Raw genomic sequence first — 19,123 nt, 5'->3', positions numbered from 1 at the left:
AGAGGCAAGAATGAGTCTAATGGAAGGAAAGATAAATTGATCTTTTCACATAATAAGGGATGCTATATGAGAATTAAAAAAAACAGAGATGTATAAAATTTTTGTAAAAACTTTAGACTTTTTCCTAAAATTTACACTTATTATTATTGTCATCACCAATGTGCACTTGAGTCAATGTGAAAAGAGTTATGAGTTTTACGTGATCATCTGTCTACAAATTATTGATTGATAAATAATATATATTAAAGAATATATTATTGAAATACAAATATTGAGATGATTATACATATCTATGAATAATTAGGTAGAATTGTGATCAAAATTAAATTATAAAAAAAATATTTAAGATGACATAAATATGTGCTAAAACGGCAAAGAGGATATATAATTAGTCAATAGCTAAATAAAAATTTAGAAAATAAAACTCTATTTAAAATTATAAACAACAAATTTAATATTTTTAATTTAATTAAAATACTCTTGAATACTCTTGATACTGATTGATGTGAAAAATATCGATGATGATTAGATCAGTCCAACTTGGTTCGACTCTGTGTGTGCAATAATCCTAATATGCTTAAAAAGAAGACTTGGACACTCACTTGAGGGCAAACTTGGCCTCGTATGCAGTATTCCGTAATTGATTTGGTTGGTTCCTACGATACTAAATTAATAGATGACAAGGGTAAAATTATTTTAGTAAATAATTACTAATCTGGATTATCATTCCTATGATAATTTTTATAGTAAATAATTTTTTTTTCTTTTCTCTCTCTTACATGTTTGTTAAATTATTGATAAAACTTTTTTTTTTATGGGACATCGATCGATCATTTTCTTAACTAATCAATTTATTATTTTATATGTCATTCGAGCGAAGTTGCATCAATGCTAATACTTTATGGATGAATATAATGATGCTTTACAATGTAGATAATTCTAATCAAGTTCATAATATTTGGTATTAGAATGGGCGAACATATCTAACAAATAGTATAAATTTATAATCTCACTATACTAAATTGAGAAAGATAAGTAAGCCAAACCACTGCCCTCGAGCTATAAGTACAAACTATTGTTAGAGTCGTTATATTCTCAAACGAGTTTAAATATTTTATAGGTTAAAGTCTAAAACATTTGGAGTCTAAAATATTTCATATATATATATATATATATATATATATATATGAAAGCTCCTTTTCTTGGTAATCTTATTTGAGGGGCCAAATATGATATTAAGAAACGAAAGATAAATATGTAAAAGGTCCTTTAATTGTTGACGAGTCGCGGCAACGCGACCCGGTCCACCGTTCGTGATTTCGTCTTCGTTGACTCCCAATTCGGATCGCAATTGCCGGCTTCGTCTCTCCCAACGTCCTTTCTTGGTAATCTCTCCTCTCGCTTCGACCCTTTTAATCCGTTTCAAACGAAAGTTCCGATCTTTCATTCCGTTTTCCTGCTCAATTTATTTCGATCAAACCAAAATCACCATCGTCTTCGATCGACGGGACCGATCCCGGATTTCTAGGGTTAGAGTTCGGTGTTTGACTCTGTCTCTATCTCTCAGCTCGGAACCGTGTGGGAGAGGATGAGCTTCCAGGATTTGGAGTCGGGGCGGCCGCTCACCGCACGGAGGGATCCGTCGAACGGGCGGCAGGATCCGACACAGGCCATCGTGGCCGGGCTGTTCCAGATCACTACCGCCGTCCGCAACTTCGAGCGCCTCGTGAACACGATCGGCACTCCCAAGGACACCCCGGAGCTCCGCGAGAAGCTGTGAGAGCTCATTCTGATATGTCATCTCCTTTTTTCCACTCGGTTTTCGATTTGGTTGTCGAAAAGATAGGATCTTTGTCTGCTTGACAATTGTATTTTGTGGTTATGCCGTTGAGATGAATATGTCTCGAAAATAGCGTATTAGACTACCGCTATGCTTTTAACTATTATTACTATTGCTCTCCACTTCTCTTGACTATCGACTTCCCCTTTTTGGGATTTGACAAAGAAGTTGGCATTGATTTTTTTGGATTGATACCTAGTTGTTGGCATAAAAATTTTGTCAAATCTTGCTCTATCCTTCTCGTCTGTGAGCTGTGCTCGCTTATTCCAGCTTGATGGAACTTCATAGTAAAGAGAAAAGCTTTTGTTCCTGCAATAATTGTTGTCCTTTTTGATGTTACGTAATAATAACAGTCTTGAAGGAGATATGGGCACTTCGGTGTAGCCTTAAGCAAATTTTCTGTTGAAACTTCATGTTGCCCCATAGTTTCTGTTGTAGTTTTTTTAGAAATATGGGTACTTCACCTGATATCTATGGGCTTATAATCTACTACACCTCATAGTCTCATACTTATGTTTACTACTTTTTTAAGCCTGACGAACTGGATGATTCCATTTTAGTTGGAGTCTCACAGTAAGGTTTGGTAAAAAATGAGTTTCATCTTTGGTAATTTGCTATATTTTTGGTGTAGCTCATTCTCATTATTGTTCTTAGTCTGAGACTCTTGAGGATCCTTTTCCATGGATCTTGTTCTCTTTCATGCTTGTTTGATGCAAGAATGTTTGTAGCTATCAGTTTAGTCTCTCTCTGAAGCTGTGTGGTTAAGCGATTAGGTACCTGCCCCTTTTGGGGCTCTTACAAGTTTCTGAATCTAGAGAACTAGACCATGTCTCAGAATAGCCAGTCTAGCCTATAGTCCTTTTTGCAGCTATGTACTAAAGGAAGAACCTGTTTCACTTTTTCCAATTCAATTGCAAATACAAGGGATGATTGTACTCTCTATTGCTTCTCTCTATTACTTCTTTTTTAACAGTTGGAGGAGCTTCATCTCCAATAATATATTATATTCCAGGCCACTTTAAGCTGTAAATAAGAGTCATTCATTCTAGTGCTTCATCAATGGTGATGAGCAGATGCTATTCTTCTTCCACATTTGTGAATCTGTGTGTGCACCCCTCTTCGAGGAACCAATGTATCACTAATGTAAAAAGCTTGTTTTGGTTGCTTAATTTGTCTTAGTATCATTAAATCATAACTTATTCAAGTTGTTACGAGAAATACAGTTCTTGCATTTAATTTAAAGAGAGGTAGTCTTGTTAAAGTAATGTTATTTTCCCAGGTTCCTAGGTATGAAGCAAAAGATCTAATTTTTCTACGGCCTGGTGCTTCCTGAGCAAATATGCAGAACCCATCTGGTTGTGGGGGTCATTTGCTACTATAGTCTTACACCTCTCAAGTTTCACAAGTTTGAAATTTAAAATTTACTGCTAAATCAACTTCACATTTGGCAGCAGTTATTGGCATCACTAACTGCACATTTTGGTGTTTTCTCTTTAGAATTTTTCTCCCAAGATATGATTTTATGTAAATTTTTTCTTAGTCTAATGTTTTACTGGCAGACACAACTCAAGGCTACAAATTGGGCAATTGGTTAAAGATACCTCTGCCAAACTTAAACAAGCTAGTGAAACAGATCAGCGTGTGGAAGTTAGTGTAAGTATTTGTTTCTTGCTTGTATTCTCTAGCTTGTTTCATTTGCTGAGATCACATGGGCGTTAGTGTTACCTAGAATTTCTCATTTACCAATATGAATAATATCATATTCATAGCTGTCATCAGTTTATGTACACTGAATTGTATTCTTTTCTATTTTTCATCAAAAGTGTTATTTGAACATTTTCCATTAATAAGTACAACGTATAATGATCTTATTAGAAGTGGGCATATTTAGATTCAGTAGTCTTCAAACACAGTTATCTATCTTTTAAATACAAATTCTTGTAATGAAAGTAAGCATCATATGTGGCATCTGCTAGAAATTACTTTCTTTTTCTCTGTACACTGTCGCATCTCCCTTTTTATCTCCTCGCCACTTCAGACACTATGATCATTAAAATCCAACTGTCATGTTCATATATTTTCAACGTTGAATGAAGCTTTTAAAGCCATTTTATAAATAATTCCGGTATCATCTTTTGTTTGTCAAAGTATCATATGGTGAGTTTCTAGTACGAAAGAGGAGTAATATATGTTCTCTCCCATTTTTAAGTATTTATGCTCATCAATTAAGGATGTGTAGTACATTGTCAAGGTTTTACATAGTAAAGAAAGGAAGCATGAGTTGACTGGGGATTTTATTTTTGGTTCTTGACTTGTCTAGCCATTGAGATAAACACCATTTGATAGTGTCACCTTTCCCATGTCCTACATCTTCTAGACTCTTCTTATTTTGAGACAAATTTTGGATAGTTGTTTGAGCTTAAATTGGAATCAAGAAGATTGAACTTTTCACCTGCAACTAACCTGAACCTTTTAGTGAAAACACGTTTTTGTCTTAGCCTCTCTTTGCTATCATGCACTATGCTTGGAGAAGGTTGGTATCAAGTGGGCAGCCATTTAACAAATCTTCCATAAATTGTCAACTTTGAGTTATGACCTTTAGGTATTACTATATTGTTGGAAAATGAGAGTAAGCACATGTTCATGTTAGTGCGTTCATAGCAGTTCCTTGTTCGGAGCTAGTGCACGAGGCTGCCACCAATATGGGGTCTGAGGAAGGTCATTGTACCCATCCTTCTAAATATAGAAAGGAGACATTTCTGTGAATTGACAAATTTGTGGCTCCATCTTTTTCAACATTAACAGATCCATCAACCTGTCTCTCTTTGTTGTGTGGAAAATAAGCATTATTTTCTTTTTTTTTCCTTCTGCTTAACCACTGAATTGAATTATAGGCAAACAAAAAGATAGCTGATGCGAAACTTGCAAGAGATTTCCAAAATATTTTGAGTGAGTTTCAGAAACTTCAGAGGCTTGCAGCTGAGAGAGAAACTGCATTCGCCCCATTGGTTCCCCAAGCAGTTGTTTCCTCAAGGTACCTGATATATTTATTGCTTCCATTTGGATTTGGGTCTGAGCTGTTGCATGTTTTCTGGCTCTCATCAACATAGGCAAGTGTCAATATATTTCTATTTTTCCATGAAATATTTGCACAACTTGCTTTGTAGCCAGAATGACTTGTGGTTTTTAGATATCTGCATCTTTTTTACCTGGTATGGGGTCTTGAAAGGTGTGTTTTTTTAGTTATAGTTCCAATTTCATATTTTATCTCTTCTGAAGCATATTGCTAGTCTACTTCACCCTGTCTCTATGTTTATATTGAACCTTAGAGCTGAATGCTTCCTGAGGATTAATATGGATAGCTACTGCTAATCATGTTAATATAGATGAAAAAAGAAGAAAAAACAAGAAAGAAGGGGTAGGGGAGGGTGTATTCAAACTGGTAGATTTAACAGTGGTAATGAGCATGATTGATCATCGACTGTACTATTCTTATTTATACTCCTGTGGGCTGTTTCATGTAAACCTTGTGTTATTTCCATCAAATGGTTCCTTATATCGTGGCTTGGTTATGTTTGTGTAGTTATGCTGCAACTGAAGCTGATGATAACTCTAATAGGACACTCGAACAACGCGCTGTGCTTGCAGAGTCTAGAAGGTGCGTTAGTGGCTCCTGTCTTTGCTTTTTATTCTCTTTTAGTGTCATATTATATGGCGTGCAAGTATCTCTATGCTCTTTGCATGGTATTTTCAAATCTCTGTTCTATTTTGATATTTGTTATTATTGTGAAACTACAGTTGACATGTGCAAGAGCTTAACATTTTAAGTTCACCTTGTTGTCTAACTTGTACACGACCTTATTAGTTGCTTCTGTCATGTGCTTGTCTACTAAGTTAACGCTACACTATAGGTTCCCCCAACTGGATCTCAGAATTATGTTGTGGTTGTCTCTTATTAAACATACCTCACGTCTCAAGCAGTGATTTAAAAAGCGTTATGCGCCAAAAGACGCCAAGGTCCAAAAACGCCCGAGGCACTAGGCGCTCGCCCGAGCGAAGCGAGGCACTAAAATATAAAAATATATAATATAATTAATATAATTATTTAAATAAAAAATATGCTATTAAATTAAGAAAATCAAGTATAAAATCACAATGTCATATTAATAAAAAGTCTCAAAAATCTAAACAATAAAATTTTACATCAAATCTATTGAGTTGCTCTGTACACTTGCCATTTATTCTGAAACCTAACAATAATTTTAAATAAATAAAAATTAATAGTATAAAAAATAAAATAATATATTATTAATCTAACAAATAAAAATACTATTATTAGTATACAGTTAGCAGTATACTATTAATATACTATTAACAGTATAGTGAGAAGAGTGTGAGAAGACCGAGGCTGTTAAGGGAACGACAGCGGTAGCGGTAGCGGGAGCGGGAGCGGCGAGCGATAGCGGGAGTGGGAGTGGGAGTGGGAGCGGGAGCTGCGAGCGGCGAGCGACGACAACAGCGATGAGTGACGATTGTGGCAGTGGCGAGTAGCGACAATGGCAGCGGTAGCAGAGAGCAGCGACAACGGAGAAGAAATCTCGACGGCAACATCGCGAGTGTTAGGGTTGGGGAAATCGTGAGAGGGAGCCTATCGGTGATTTAGTTGGTTCGATTGAACCAACTAAAGTATCGGAGACCGAACTAAAACACTGGTTCGGTCGCCTGGTTTAGCCCGGGCGCTCGCCCGAAGCGCCCGGCGCCTGGGCTCGGGCGAGCGCCTCGGCGGCGCCTCGTTGAAGCGAGGCGCTTGGACATGAAGCGAGGCGCTCGGGCCTCGCCTCGCCTCGCCCGAGCGCCTAGACGAGCGCCCGAGCGCCTATTGAAATCACTGGTCTCAAGATACAATATTTTTGGGCCACCATTGCTTTCTTTTTGTCAACTGAATGCAATCCAACTCCAATTTGAGACTAACTGTCACAATCAATATAACCTAACATATAAAGTGTGCATTGGCATATCCAGGAAGTACATAATCACAAGTTCTTGGCTAAGATCATATGAGTTATGGAAATCATTGTTATTGCAATTTATTTTTCTGCTGAAGCGTTAAAATGTGCCAAGATGGTGTAACTTAGGGTAGTCCAACATTGAAACTATATGAGAGGATCCTAAGCTAAATTCCATCCTTGGGGAAGGGACATAAGAGTATGGCTCATTGCTTTTAATTTGGATTTGAACTTTTTGGACCATGTAGCTAGGGTCATGGCCTGCACCATCCAAATTATTTGATTAGTAGGTTATCTGGATCATGACACCATAAATTGGCTACTACATACCAATTGGTTTTCTCTGTTGTATATGCTCAAATCCTGTTGCTCAGCTTACAGCTCACATACTGTTGCTCATTCAGTGATTTTTGCATTTTCCATCTTTTTGATCATACAGGCAGGAGGTTCTGTTGTTGGATAATGAGATTGTTTTCAATGAGGCTATTATCGAGGAGAGAGAACAGGGCATTCAGGAGATTCAGCAGCAGATTGGTCAGGTGAATGAAATCTTTAAGGACCTTGCCTTGCTGGTTCATGATCAAGGAGTTGTCATCGGTAAGAGACTTTTATTTTACATTTGACGATCGTCTTATAGCTCTTGTGCTTCAACTAACTCTTATGGTTTTGGTTATAGATGACATCAACTCCCACATTGACAACTCTCATGCAGCAACCCAACAAGGAAAAAGCCAAGTTAAAAAGGCGGCGAAAACGCAAAAGTCAAACTCATCCTTGGTAAAATCAAGTTCCTGCCTTCTACTTCGTGTCATTTGCTACAGCTTTTTGTGATCTGGTTGCTTGGTTTACGTGCAGATGTGCCTGATTATGGTGATTCTTGGGATTATCCTACTCATTGTGGTCATAGTTCTTTTATCATAATCATCGAGGCCGTAACATACTTCAATCTGGTCAGTTTGTCCAATTCAGTTTCTTTACAGATTAGCTGTGTTTCTGAGGTCATCCTATCATGAACTATGGTGTGCAGAAGCCTTGGCCGAGGTTGTAATACGTTTGTTTCCTAAGAGTATGTAAAGGTTTGAAACTTCGGTTGTTACTGCTTCCTACTCGTTGACATATGGTTTGGTGGTGTCAACGTGCTTGGTTTTGTCCCACGGGTGCCATTTGTGCAATCTTTGATGTTGCCAATAATCCAATTATCTTGGTTTTCATGGGATTCTCAGCTGTATAAAGTGTTTCAATGCAATAATATAGTAGTGTGTGGATGTGATTATTTTTGTTATTTAATGTTTCATTATCTCAAGATCAGTTAAGATCAATGGTAATAATATTTTTTCGTGGTGTAGTGATGATGTATCAAATCTATTTATTAATATTGAATGTTTAAAATCTTATTCAATATATTTCGAAGGTGTCAATTAGATTGATTAATAAAGATTTTGATAGTTTATGATAAGATTTGAGCTTGATAATCATTTTTTCACTTACATTTTTTTAATTCATTGAGTTTTGTATAAAATAATATTTTATGATTTTTCTTCAAGATTGAACTATATGGCGATAAGAAGAAAAAAAAACAAAAAATTAGTATGCTGAGAGAAAAAACAAGAACTAAATAATTTATAAGAACAATAACAATATTTAAGGTTTTTTTAGAATTTTTATATGTTTTAAAAACATAAAGTATTACTGATAACGAATAGCGGTGAGCTTAATTAAATTTTTTTGGATAAATTCAATGGGAGGGTAGAAATGTAAAAATGAATGGCTTCTTAACTCTCAAACTTTCCATCGCAGCCGTGATGCGCGCCACTTGTCACAATCTTCACCGCCCATGCTCGGTAATAGTGTTCCCCCCGCCGGTGGAATGGAGATGACGGGCATGGCCGCCTCGGTTCGCTTGGTGCAGATCGAGAACGCTTCGCTCCGGTGGCAGATCCTGCCCTGCGCCAACTGAATCGGAGGCGGAGAGCAACGACCTCAATCGCCCGCACTGTCCAATCTGCCCAATCCCGTCGGTCGAAGGTCAGATCCCGTCCATCCCTTCTCTCTTCAGATATATCTCGTGTTAATCGTTCTGGAGAATCGAGTCGGTGCAGTGGTGTCTGAATTGGGAGAGGAGACCGTTTCCTTCCTCTATGTTGCGAGCTCTGGTCTTACCTGATCTCATGGAACAAAAGGTTTTGACCGTTTTCTGTTTCATTCATTTACTGGGTTGGTGATGCCTTTCGGCTGCTGAAGGAAGTAGTCCGCTAAAAATTGTGATTCTTCATTCTTCATTCTGCTTTTGATAGAGTTGTATTGAACCATACAGATTTCAATCTACTTATCCATCAATGTTTAGATTCAATGGCGTTGCTTGAATTCCAAATCTACCTCACATGGGATGGCTAATTACCGTTTATCCCACATGGGATGGCTAATTACAGGTTACCCTTGTAGTGTAGTTAGACATTAGTATCTTGGTTTTTATATTTAAAAAATTTATATTAGAATCTCTATAGTTATGAAAGTGAAACATCTAGCTTCGCTACCACTGGGGTCGCGAGTGACTGTTGTGGATGATGAGAGAGAGTGACGATGAGAGATAAGGCGACGACGCAGATGTTGATGCTTTGCATCTACGTCGGTGTCGCTCAACAACTGCATCGACACCAACACAGATGCAAAACAACAAAAGGACCGCTTGACATCTGCATTGGTGCCAACACAGATACAGAGTGGCATCGCCCTTCCCTACATCGTTGTCGGCGCCGATGCAGATGTTGAGCGGCCCTTTCGTTGCTTTGCATCTGCATCAGAGTTGACGCAGTTGCTAAGCGACATCGACACAGATGTAGACTGCAGAGCATCGACATCTGTGTCATCACGTCACTTCTTGCTGTCGCTCTCCCTCCTCATCCACAATAGCCACCTATGCCTCCCAATAACGTCGTCGTTCGTCACCACCGAAAACATAACTGGGACATTGAAATTACCTTTTTACCTATCGTTTTCATACTTTTGTCGGTAAAACTAATGACGTTAGGGTAAATGGAGCTACGTGCTTCACTTTCATAACTACAGGGATTCCAATGTAAATTTTTTAACTCTAGGGATCGAGATATTAAAGAGGCTTAACTTCAGGGGATAATTTGTAATTAGCCCCACATGGGAAGTGGGTTAAGACTCAAGTTGAGATGACTCATAAGAGTTTGACAAGGATACTACTATTAATTTGGACTTCAAAATTTTGGGTCAGTGATAATGATATAATTATTGCGTCAAGTCGGATCATGACAAATGGGTTTCTCGGAAGAGCTTAACTGACTTACTTTCTGTACATTCCAAATTGCTTAACATGTACCATTGTCTTTTTGTGGATCTCGGATGAACATAGTTTGACTGCTACTTTCCATTTGTTCCAAAGCAATCTAAAATTTCAGTATACTTGGCTAGGACATGTGAGACTAGATTAAGCTTGAGATTGGAACTTAGCATGTAATAGATATACAAGTGCTGGTCACTGAGGTGCTTTTTTGCTGAGTTATTCTTGGGTTTGCTTTTGTTTTCTGGAAACTCAGAATTTGATGTAATCAAGAAGATGACGAAATGTAGTCATTCTTATAGCAAAGATTAACATGAGTTGTTTCTTAAGTGATGAAAACTGTTGGAACTTGGTTGAACCAAAAATTTGATATGCAACCATATGCTGATTGTTGACCTGTTCATGTCTGTATAAGTGGTGATTTTAACTAGTCATTTTCTCATAAATAAATATCATAAAAATATAATATGGCTTATATTTGAACATTTTCCTATAGGAATACATGGACTATTTCTCTTATACTTGTGTAACTTGTTCAGTGTGAGTTGATTAAATTATTTCTAGACTTTTATGTGGTTTCCGTTTACTCTGTCTTAGCAAGATATTCCACTGTGCTTACACTTACGGCATGACCAAATTTGTTACTAGAGGTTGTCATGATCTTTCTTTATCTTTTTCCACCCCCACCTATTTTCGTACCTTTTTAAGCAAATTTTCTTGTGGAACATAATTTCGATTCCAGAAGATTCTATATGATACAAACTGTATTTCTGGTCTTGGACAATGTGTATTAACATTATCTTAACTTAATAAACTAAATTTTGCCTTTTAGATAGAGTACTCAAAATCACTATGATCTTTTGTTTCTTGGTCAATATATTTTGAAATAAAATTCTTATTCTTATTTGGTCAATATCTTGTGTAAACTCTATTTTTGGTCTTCCACGGTGTCTTTAGAATTATCATAACCTAATAAACCAAAATATCATTTTTTAGATAGAGTCGCTCAATATTTCTTGCATCTTTATTTTCTTGGTTGATATATTCTTATTTGTTGTACTTCCACTAAATTTCCATTTGATAATTTTGTGTAGTTTTTAATTTAGAGGGCGAATGTGGCATTACATTAAGATTGCTCTTTTGTGATTTTGACAACCACAGTTCAAGTCACGAAAACCTCTTTGGTTTGAGGGATAAGGTTGCAAGTGTCAACTCTCTCTAGACCCAAGATTAAGAGGTACCTCATGAATAGGGCTGCTTTTTTCTTTTAATATTCAGCTTTTTTTTATGGTTTTTTTACTTGAATCCTGTACAACTGTAACTTTGGATCCAATATACATTTAAAATTTTTGCAGAGTAGCTGCTAATATTTTGTGATGCTCTGTAGTAGAGAATAAAAGGTTTGTCAAATGAAAAAAGGGTAAGAAAAAATAAAAAAAAGAAAGATCACCACTAAGTTCTCTTCAAGAGTATTTATCCTACTTTCTTGCCATTCATATGACTTTTTTTTAGCACTAATTACTCATTGGATAGAACTAGAATTATTCTACCAGGAATTATGGTTGTTAATAGCAGTACTGAGAAATGTTGATCAGGAAAGAAAGAATGGAATTTGAAAGCATGGATTTCCTGAAATTAATAGGTTCCAATGCTGTCAATTGTGTTTTAACCACTTGCAGGTGGATAACCTCTCTCTCTACCTGGCATATTACATGATCCTCGCTGCTACCACAAATAATTTATGACCAAATCAACTTCCTGGCTCCAGAGATAACAACTTAAAACCTTTTCCAACATTTGGTAAGTCAGAAGAGGTTAAGGTGATGCTTGTGGTCCAGTGCAAATCTCTCTGGTGGAGAACATCTGGAGGTAGCAGCTTCAAGAAACAACAGCAAGTCACATTTAAAGGTGATTTCCTCTTTCAGAACAGGAATTATAAAGTTCTAACTATTTGAGTTTCGGCTATATGGATTCCTTTATGTTCATCAAACTCTAATACCCTTAAGTAAATCAAAATCATCTAAATATTTATTTCTAGTTTGATACTTTTGGCATTTAATGATGTCACACTTTGTTCTGTGAAGGAGGAATAGCAGGTGATTCTTGTTCATAGCTATTACAGATGTTAGAGCAGCAGTTTCCTCTTTTCAAATGGTGAATAATAGAAGCTCTTTTTCTGCTTAATTCTACAACAATTTTAGGGCACTGTCAATTGGAGGCAATCAAACTCAGTTCAATGGCTCGATCATTGCTGATAACGGAAGAGGTTGTGGTATGTTGTAATTGGTATATTTTTTTCCCCCACCTTTCAATTACTGAAACAAATCCTTGTGTGTCAATGACCATGTTAAGCTTTGAGATAATGTTGTTTGTTTATGAATCTATAAACTGCAGGTGAAGGCTGTGAAGTGAATGACAATTAGCATCTCTCTGCTAAGGTATAATCCCATTCTTGATAATGCTTGGAACTGCCCACTGCCTCCAAATATCAAAAGAAAAGATTAAAAAAAATTATTTTATTTTTCCATACATGAGTATTTTACACTTATAATGAGACTTAAATCATCAATCATATAACCATCCATCCCAAGACAAAAGAAAAAGAAATAAAAATTATATTCCTTCCATAGATAATGATAATGATAATAATAATATGTGCCTGTGGAGGACAAGCTCTTCAATCCTCTCTTGAAACCTCATAAAGCCGGGAACACAAGCTCGGCCACCACAAAGGCTCCTCTCAATCTCATCCAATATCCGTCCTGTCACTATAGCAATTTAGGTGAATTAGGGATTCACAAAATGTGCCCCTATTTGAGAAATTTCAAAAGAGCATAACTTGCATTTCAATTCTTTATATAGTTTCTTTTTTTATTTTTCTGAAGTTGAAAGGCTATTTCATTCTTTTATACATAATTTTGTAATATCCTTTTTATATAAATTATAATATTTTATAGTAAGTTTCAGACTCCACTCTGTTCTTAAAAAGATTTTACATACTCAATGACACAAAAAAAAAATGTTATTTAAAAATTTTACAATAAATTTGAGCATAAATACTAATGCATACCATAAATGTACGTATTTGTGTTGTGTATAATGGATTTGTTTGTAGATTGGTTCTCCTCCAAGCTTTGCACTGCTCCCATCTCAACCGTTCATCCATTATCTCTTTTCTCCAGGTATGGGTCCACCATGGATGAACCGTTGAGATGGGAATTGTAGGATTTTATTTACCCTGCATGAATTGGAGAGCATCTGCCACGGAGTAGATTCTTCTCATTCCGTCTCGCTCCTCTCTTTCCCTCGGTTCTCCTCCCCATGCCTCCCTCCCTCCAAAATGACGTCGCCGCCTCCAGCTTCTCTCTCCGCCACCCCTCTCCGCTTCCACCTTCTCGCCTCTACAATTCAACTTTCCTTTCCACCCAAGTGCCGTCCGGTTGCAGCCCGCAACCTCTCCATCCGTCGGCGCTTTCGATCCTCCTGCGCTTTTGCCTCCCATTCTCCTCCGCCCTCTGCCGCTAGCCAGGTAACGCTGATCCAAACCCGAATCTCCATGTACGCGTAAAAGGTCTTGCCTTGACGCTTCGAAAAGCCACTAGGCGTCCAGGTTGCAGCGATGGGACACGCTCACTGCCAGGTTCGCCGGGGCGTCCAACCTCCCTTTCCTCCTCATCCAGCTTCCCCAGATCCTCCTCAACTACCGCAACCTCGTCTCCGGCAACAAGGCCGCCCTTCTCGCCGTCCCCTGGCTCGTGAGCTGCTTCTCGGTCGATTAAGTCCTTTGCACAGCCACGAATTTGATGATGGAATATGGATGTGCGTATGGCAGGGGATGCTGACGGGACTTCTCGGCAACATGACCTTGTTGTCCTACTTCGCCAAGAAGAAGGAGGTGGAGGCGATCGTGGTTCAGACGCTTGGCGTGGTGTCGATCTATGTCGTCCTGGGGCAGCTTGCGATGGCCGAAGCCATGAGCCTTCCGTACTTCGCTGCCATATCAGTGCTCGTAGTGTCCGGTCTCGTCTTGAACTTTGTGAACTACTTTGGCTGGCTTCATGAGGGGTTGTGGCAACTTTGGGAAGACTTCATTACGGTGGCTGGGATCTCTGTTCTGCCTCAGGTGTTGTTTGAAGTTTCAAATCCAGGATTTGGTACGTTAATTCTGAAGCTGATCAATTTCTTGTTCTGGGTTTGCAGGTGATGTGGTCGACGTTTGTTCCATTCATTCCAAAAAGCATCTTGCCAGGAACAATATGTTGCATTATAGCAGTAGGGGCTATCATTTTGGTATGTGTCACCCATTTTGGTTTCTTCATAACAAGTTGATATGTTGGTAGACTACTCAATGGAATCTTGTTTATATGCTATTAACTTCTAGGGTTTCCATCAAACGCATGTTTCTTAAGGATGTAGAACTGTAGAACACCTTATTTAACAAGAAAAAATCTTCTGAATTTTAACAATACGAGACTGAAGTAAACAGTTAACATATATCCTGGACTATAGATTCTGCTTTACCCATTGAACAAGAGCAAGGTATACCATTGTTTATGATACATAAACATGAATGCATAGAAAGTCAGAAGATGATAGGGTACTTTTATTTTTTCTTCTTTAATGTGAATGCAGCATCAATGCAAAACTATTTTCTGAACTAGTTTTTAGATCAATTTTGGTCCTCCAAATATGTGACATTTCCTTTATAGTGCCTGCTTTTTGAGTTCCTATGTAATTACTATCAGCTGTTTATGTTTCATGGGCAATTCTTGATTCTGCAGTTACTGAGACATGCAGGCACGTCTGGGAAAACTTTCGGACAGGATGGTGAAATTCATCAGGTCAATATCTGGATGGACAGCCACTCTACTTTTTATGTGGATGCCTATTGCACAGATGGTATGAGAATGTTATAATTGTTTTTTTAAATTCACATCTTTGTATCTCCGTGGCACATTAATTTTGTTGCTGAGCTATTTCTATGTACAGTGGACAACTTATCTCAATCCAGATAACATCAAAGGCTTATCAGCTTTCACTATCTTGCTTGGCATGATTGGGAATGGTCTGATGATTCCTCGTGCACTATTTATCCGTGACCTGATGTGGTACATAATCTTTTCTTTTCACCATAGTTTTATGTGCTTCTGAAGTCAGATCTCTACCTTCTTTTGTTCACAAGGAGATATCTGCATTTCTCTTATTGAGTTCCTTCAAGAGTAGTATGGCAATTGCATCACCTTAATTTGTATAGACTTATATCATTTCCCAACTATCATATTATCTCCATGTTTTTTCGTTAGGGTGGGCCTCATCCTTCAATGGAATTGGAGAGGTCAATTTGTAACAGACATATCACTTTTTTGTTTTAAAGTTGGACTTATATATCTTTTAACTGGCATTAAAAATCATCAGCCTCTTTAATGGTATAATTGAGTATATTTATTGGTTTTGATCGAGACAAGTCTTATTCATGTATTTGAATCTCGCTTCTAGACAGCTTGTTAGCATTTAGCCTTATTTCAAGTTCATATTCTCATGGAATTGCTTTTCTCATTATGTTGCATCACCTTAAATTGTATGGACTTATATCATTGTCCAACTATTACATATTATCTCCATGCCAATTTTGCAAGGGTGAACCTCATCCTTCAAGGGAATTACAGAGGCCAATTTGTAGCAGATGTATCACTATTTTGTTTTAAACTTGGACTTGTATATCTTTGAACTAGCATAAAAAATCATCAGCCTTGTTAATTGTTTACTTGAGTATATTGACTGGTTTTGACTGAGATGAGTCTTATTCATTCATTTGCATCTTGCTTCTAGACAACTTGTTAGCATTTGGCCTTGATTTGAAGTTCATATTCTCATGGAATTTCTTATCTTGTTATGCTGCAAAAAAAAAAAATTATTTTGTCAATGCTATGCTGACAATACAAGAGCTTATAGAGCAAATGGACATCAGACCTGCTAGAAAGATTGGCTGCTATAAATTTTGCTTGTCCATAAATATAAGAAAGGCATTCTTATATGCTGAATTGTTTATATAGTTTTAAAGGTACTCAGATTTTGATAGGATTGTCTTTTATATCCATATCTTGAATAACTTCGCTCCATTTGTTTTAGTTGTAATTAGTGACACTTGTGGGCTAGGTGTATTAATTTGTCATATTTATCTAACATATATCAAATTTGAATGTTTGCTTGGAATAGAATATAGTGATTTCAAAAGACATTTGGATAAGGTGAGGCAAGGCCCGGGCGCCTCGCAAAACCCTCGGGCGTAGTGCTTTAGTGAAGCGCTACTCGGGCACTCACTTGAGCCCAAGCGTCAAGCACCTCAAGCGAGTGCCCGAGCCAAAGTTGGTTGAGTGGTTCGATTGGACTTATAAGTTGGTTCAATCAACCCAACTAATGTAGTGACCTGACACCCCCCAACCCCCTCCCTCACCCAACCCAATGAAAGAAAGCAGAGGTGAAAGTGAAACCCCACGTCCTCGCCTTCGTTCGCTCCACCCGTCGCCATCGCCAACCTCGTCCAATCTCATTCGTCATTGTTGCATCTCGTTTGTCACTACAGCTCGTCTAAACCCTAAACCTCGTCCGTCGCTGTAGCTTTGTTCGTTGCTGCAGCTCTGTCCACCATCATTAGCAACCTCTTCCGCCACCTCCGTTCGCTCCGTTCGATGCTGCAACTCCGTCCACTGCCATCGACAACATCGTCTGCTGCCTTTGCCTACCATTGTAGCTTCATTTGTTTGCAGCTACAGTTTTGTCCGCCGCCTTCTCCTTCCCCCACCTTCCTCCACGGTTGTCGGTTACTCCTTCCCTCACCTTTCTCAGTTCCCTCTTTAGAACTGTTTAGCAGAGTAGATTTGAGTCATGATTAAACTAGATCAGTAATCAAATAGTATCAAAATCGGTAAATTGCTATATTTTTCTTCATAGCACCCTTGTGTATTGGAATGAGTGCCTTTCATCAAGATTGTTGTCATCCAATTGTAATCACATCTCCATGGTGAAAGAGAAAGGAACAAGACTAAGGTTTGTCACCCATCTGTCAGATCATGCTATTCCAACCCAGAGGAGAAAGATAAAAGAATCATAATTGTTTAGCACCATATTGATTCACTCTTTAGAACTGTTTAGCATTGATTAGAATTGTTTAGCACCATATTGAGTTACTCTTTAGAATTGTTTAGCACTGGTTATAAACCTATTTAGCATAGGTCTCCATCAGTAGAAACCTGTTTAGCATATTTCTGTTTAGCCATATATTTTTTAATTATAATATTCGGGAGCACCTCTCTTTGCTCCAATGGACGCCTAGGCGAGTGCTTAGCATCTCGGGCATTTTGAAATCTTGACATCTTTTGGCGTCTAGTGCTTTTAAAAACACTAGAATATAAGAATCTTTTTATTTTTGTTTAAATGGCGCATTCAGAGGATTCATCAACGGTTATCATGGGTGCAGGTTCACTGGTGCATCTTGGGCTTCGTTTCTGCACGGGTGGGGTAATTTGGCCTGCATGTACTAGTAAGCTGTCTGTCTGCAAGTTTTAGCTCCAAAATCTGTTTGAATGTGTTTCACTGTATATCATACAATCTAATGTTGCAGTTTCAAGAGTATCAGTTGGAAGTTTTTCTTAGGAGCAACACTCAGCTTATTCATATGGACAGGTTTTCCTCTATCTAAGCCTTTGATATGAGTTGTCATCACTTTATCATTGCCAATCAAATTGTATTTGCAGTTTAATTCTTGACATCTTCGAATACTAGTGTAATATGCTGTTGTTGCTCGTAATTAAGTCCTTTCATTGACGACTGACAAATTAGTGGTTTTGTTATGCAGTTGTTTTTGTAGAGGTCTTTTTACAAGCGCTTGCCATATATGTCGATAAGAAATTAAATTTAGTCAGATTCTGTTGGTTGTAAGCAAAAAACTGAAAGGATTTTCCAAAAAATACCTAGTGCTATGAAAATGAAACATATTTGTTTCAGTTGTTGGACTGATTCAAAGAACAATTCTGTGGAATCGAGGAAAAGAATAATTTGGAGATTTTTTTCATTTTTTATAGAAAAAATCTTGGAAGTAGAAAAGCAACTTTTCCTAAAAATATAGAAATGAAGTTTCCAGATTTTTGTTTGTCTTCCTGCCAATCAGACATCAGAAATAATTTTTCGTAGGTCAACCAAAGACATCATAATAAAAAGACCTCATCACATAAATCACAGATGTTAATGATTGTTCAAATGCTTGCTATATTTCTTTTCCTTGGAAAAAAACCTAAGAACCTCCACATCCCTAATTTTGTTGTCTTGTCTCCATGAAATTAGGAATAGCCCTCTGGAGAGATACCAAAGCTTATGGATACAGTTCACCCATGATATCTCTGCAAGAACTGGTTTCAGGAACTTGATGTGCAAGGTTTTGGCACCTGATGGTTCTCCATAGAAATCAATCCCAAACTACATGGCTCTCATGCTCTGCCAGTTTACCAAGCTATTCAGCACTGCTGTGTCCTGTGTCAATCCCAATGGAGCCACAGAGGGTCAGGCTATATGAAGATATGTTGTCTGATTGTATTCAGGTGTATTGTAAACATGTTTGCCAATTATACACTGTGCCTGTGTAAATTGTAGTGTACAGCTTTAAATCACAATCATGTTCTGTTGAGACAAATTAGAAGAATGGATATGATTCAATCATATATATTTTGATCCAACATATATACATTTGTTCCAAAATTGGCAACTTATTTGGAAGATACTTCAGATATTAATTATTTTAAACTAGATTAAATATTCTTAGTTATAAATCATACTGGTTCTTCAAAGTTAAAAAAAAATAATGTATTTGTCCATACTAATATAAATCATAACATGTCTCCATTCGGGTTGATTAGTGTAATATGTTTGAATTTTTGAAGACTTAAATGTAAATATAAAAATTATAGTGATTAAAAT

The 19,123-nt window shown here is 37.4% G+C and overlaps 2 protein-coding genes across 7 annotated transcripts; both read left to right on the top strand.

The window, feature by feature from the left end:
• The first annotated feature begins 1,224 nt into the window (after positions 1–1,224).
• On the top strand, positions 1,225–8,128 carry LOC135637301 (syntaxin-22-like). Its single transcript, XM_065149993.1, has 8 exons — positions 1,225–1,385; positions 1,568–1,776; positions 3,400–3,493; positions 4,735–4,874; positions 5,424–5,498; positions 7,286–7,443; positions 7,523–7,623; positions 7,702–8,128. Exons 2-8 carry the CDS (start codon positions 1,589–1,591, stop codon positions 7,765–7,767), a joined length of 822 nt encoding a protein of 273 aa, XP_065006065.1. The 5' UTR covers positions 1,225–1,385; positions 1,568–1,588; the 3' UTR covers positions 7,768–8,128.
• Positions 8,129–8,708: 580 nt separating this feature from the next.
• On the top strand, positions 8,709–18,882 carry LOC135583764 (maltose excess protein 1-like, chloroplastic). Of its 6 annotated transcripts, none has more exons than XM_065149892.1 (14): positions 8,709–8,871; positions 11,315–11,390; positions 11,833–12,061; positions 12,355–12,425; positions 12,548–12,591; positions 13,336–13,682; positions 13,771–13,908; positions 13,986–14,276; positions 14,354–14,443; positions 14,951–15,052; positions 15,143–15,261; positions 17,631–17,693; positions 17,775–17,836; positions 18,494–18,882. In XM_065149892.1, exons 6-14 carry the CDS (start codon positions 13,494–13,496, stop codon positions 18,574–18,576), a joined length of 1,137 nt encoding a protein of 378 aa, XP_065005964.1. In that variant the 5' UTR covers positions 8,709–8,871; positions 11,315–11,390; positions 11,833–12,061; positions 12,355–12,425; positions 12,548–12,591; positions 13,336–13,493; the 3' UTR covers positions 18,577–18,882. The 6 variants fall into 6 exon arrangements, with proteins under 6 accessions (XP_065005964.1, XP_065005646.1, XP_065005717.1 ...); XM_065149574.1 differs by having other exon boundaries at positions 8,712–8,871; positions 13,756–13,908; XM_065149645.1 differs by having other exon boundaries at positions 8,712–8,871; positions 12,355–12,439; positions 13,756–13,908.
• Positions 18,883–19,123: the final 241 nt, after the last annotated feature.

The sequence above is a fragment of the Musa acuminata genome, chromosome BXJ1-1 (assembly GCF_036884655.1).
Source record: "Musa acuminata AAA Group cultivar baxijiao chromosome BXJ1-1, Cavendish_Baxijiao_AAA, whole genome shotgun sequence".
NCBI lineage: Eukaryota > Viridiplantae > Streptophyta > Magnoliopsida > Zingiberales > Musaceae > Musa > Musa acuminata.
Note: the sequence above shows the minus strand (reverse complement) of the source record. Positions and strands in the feature narration are given on the sequence as shown.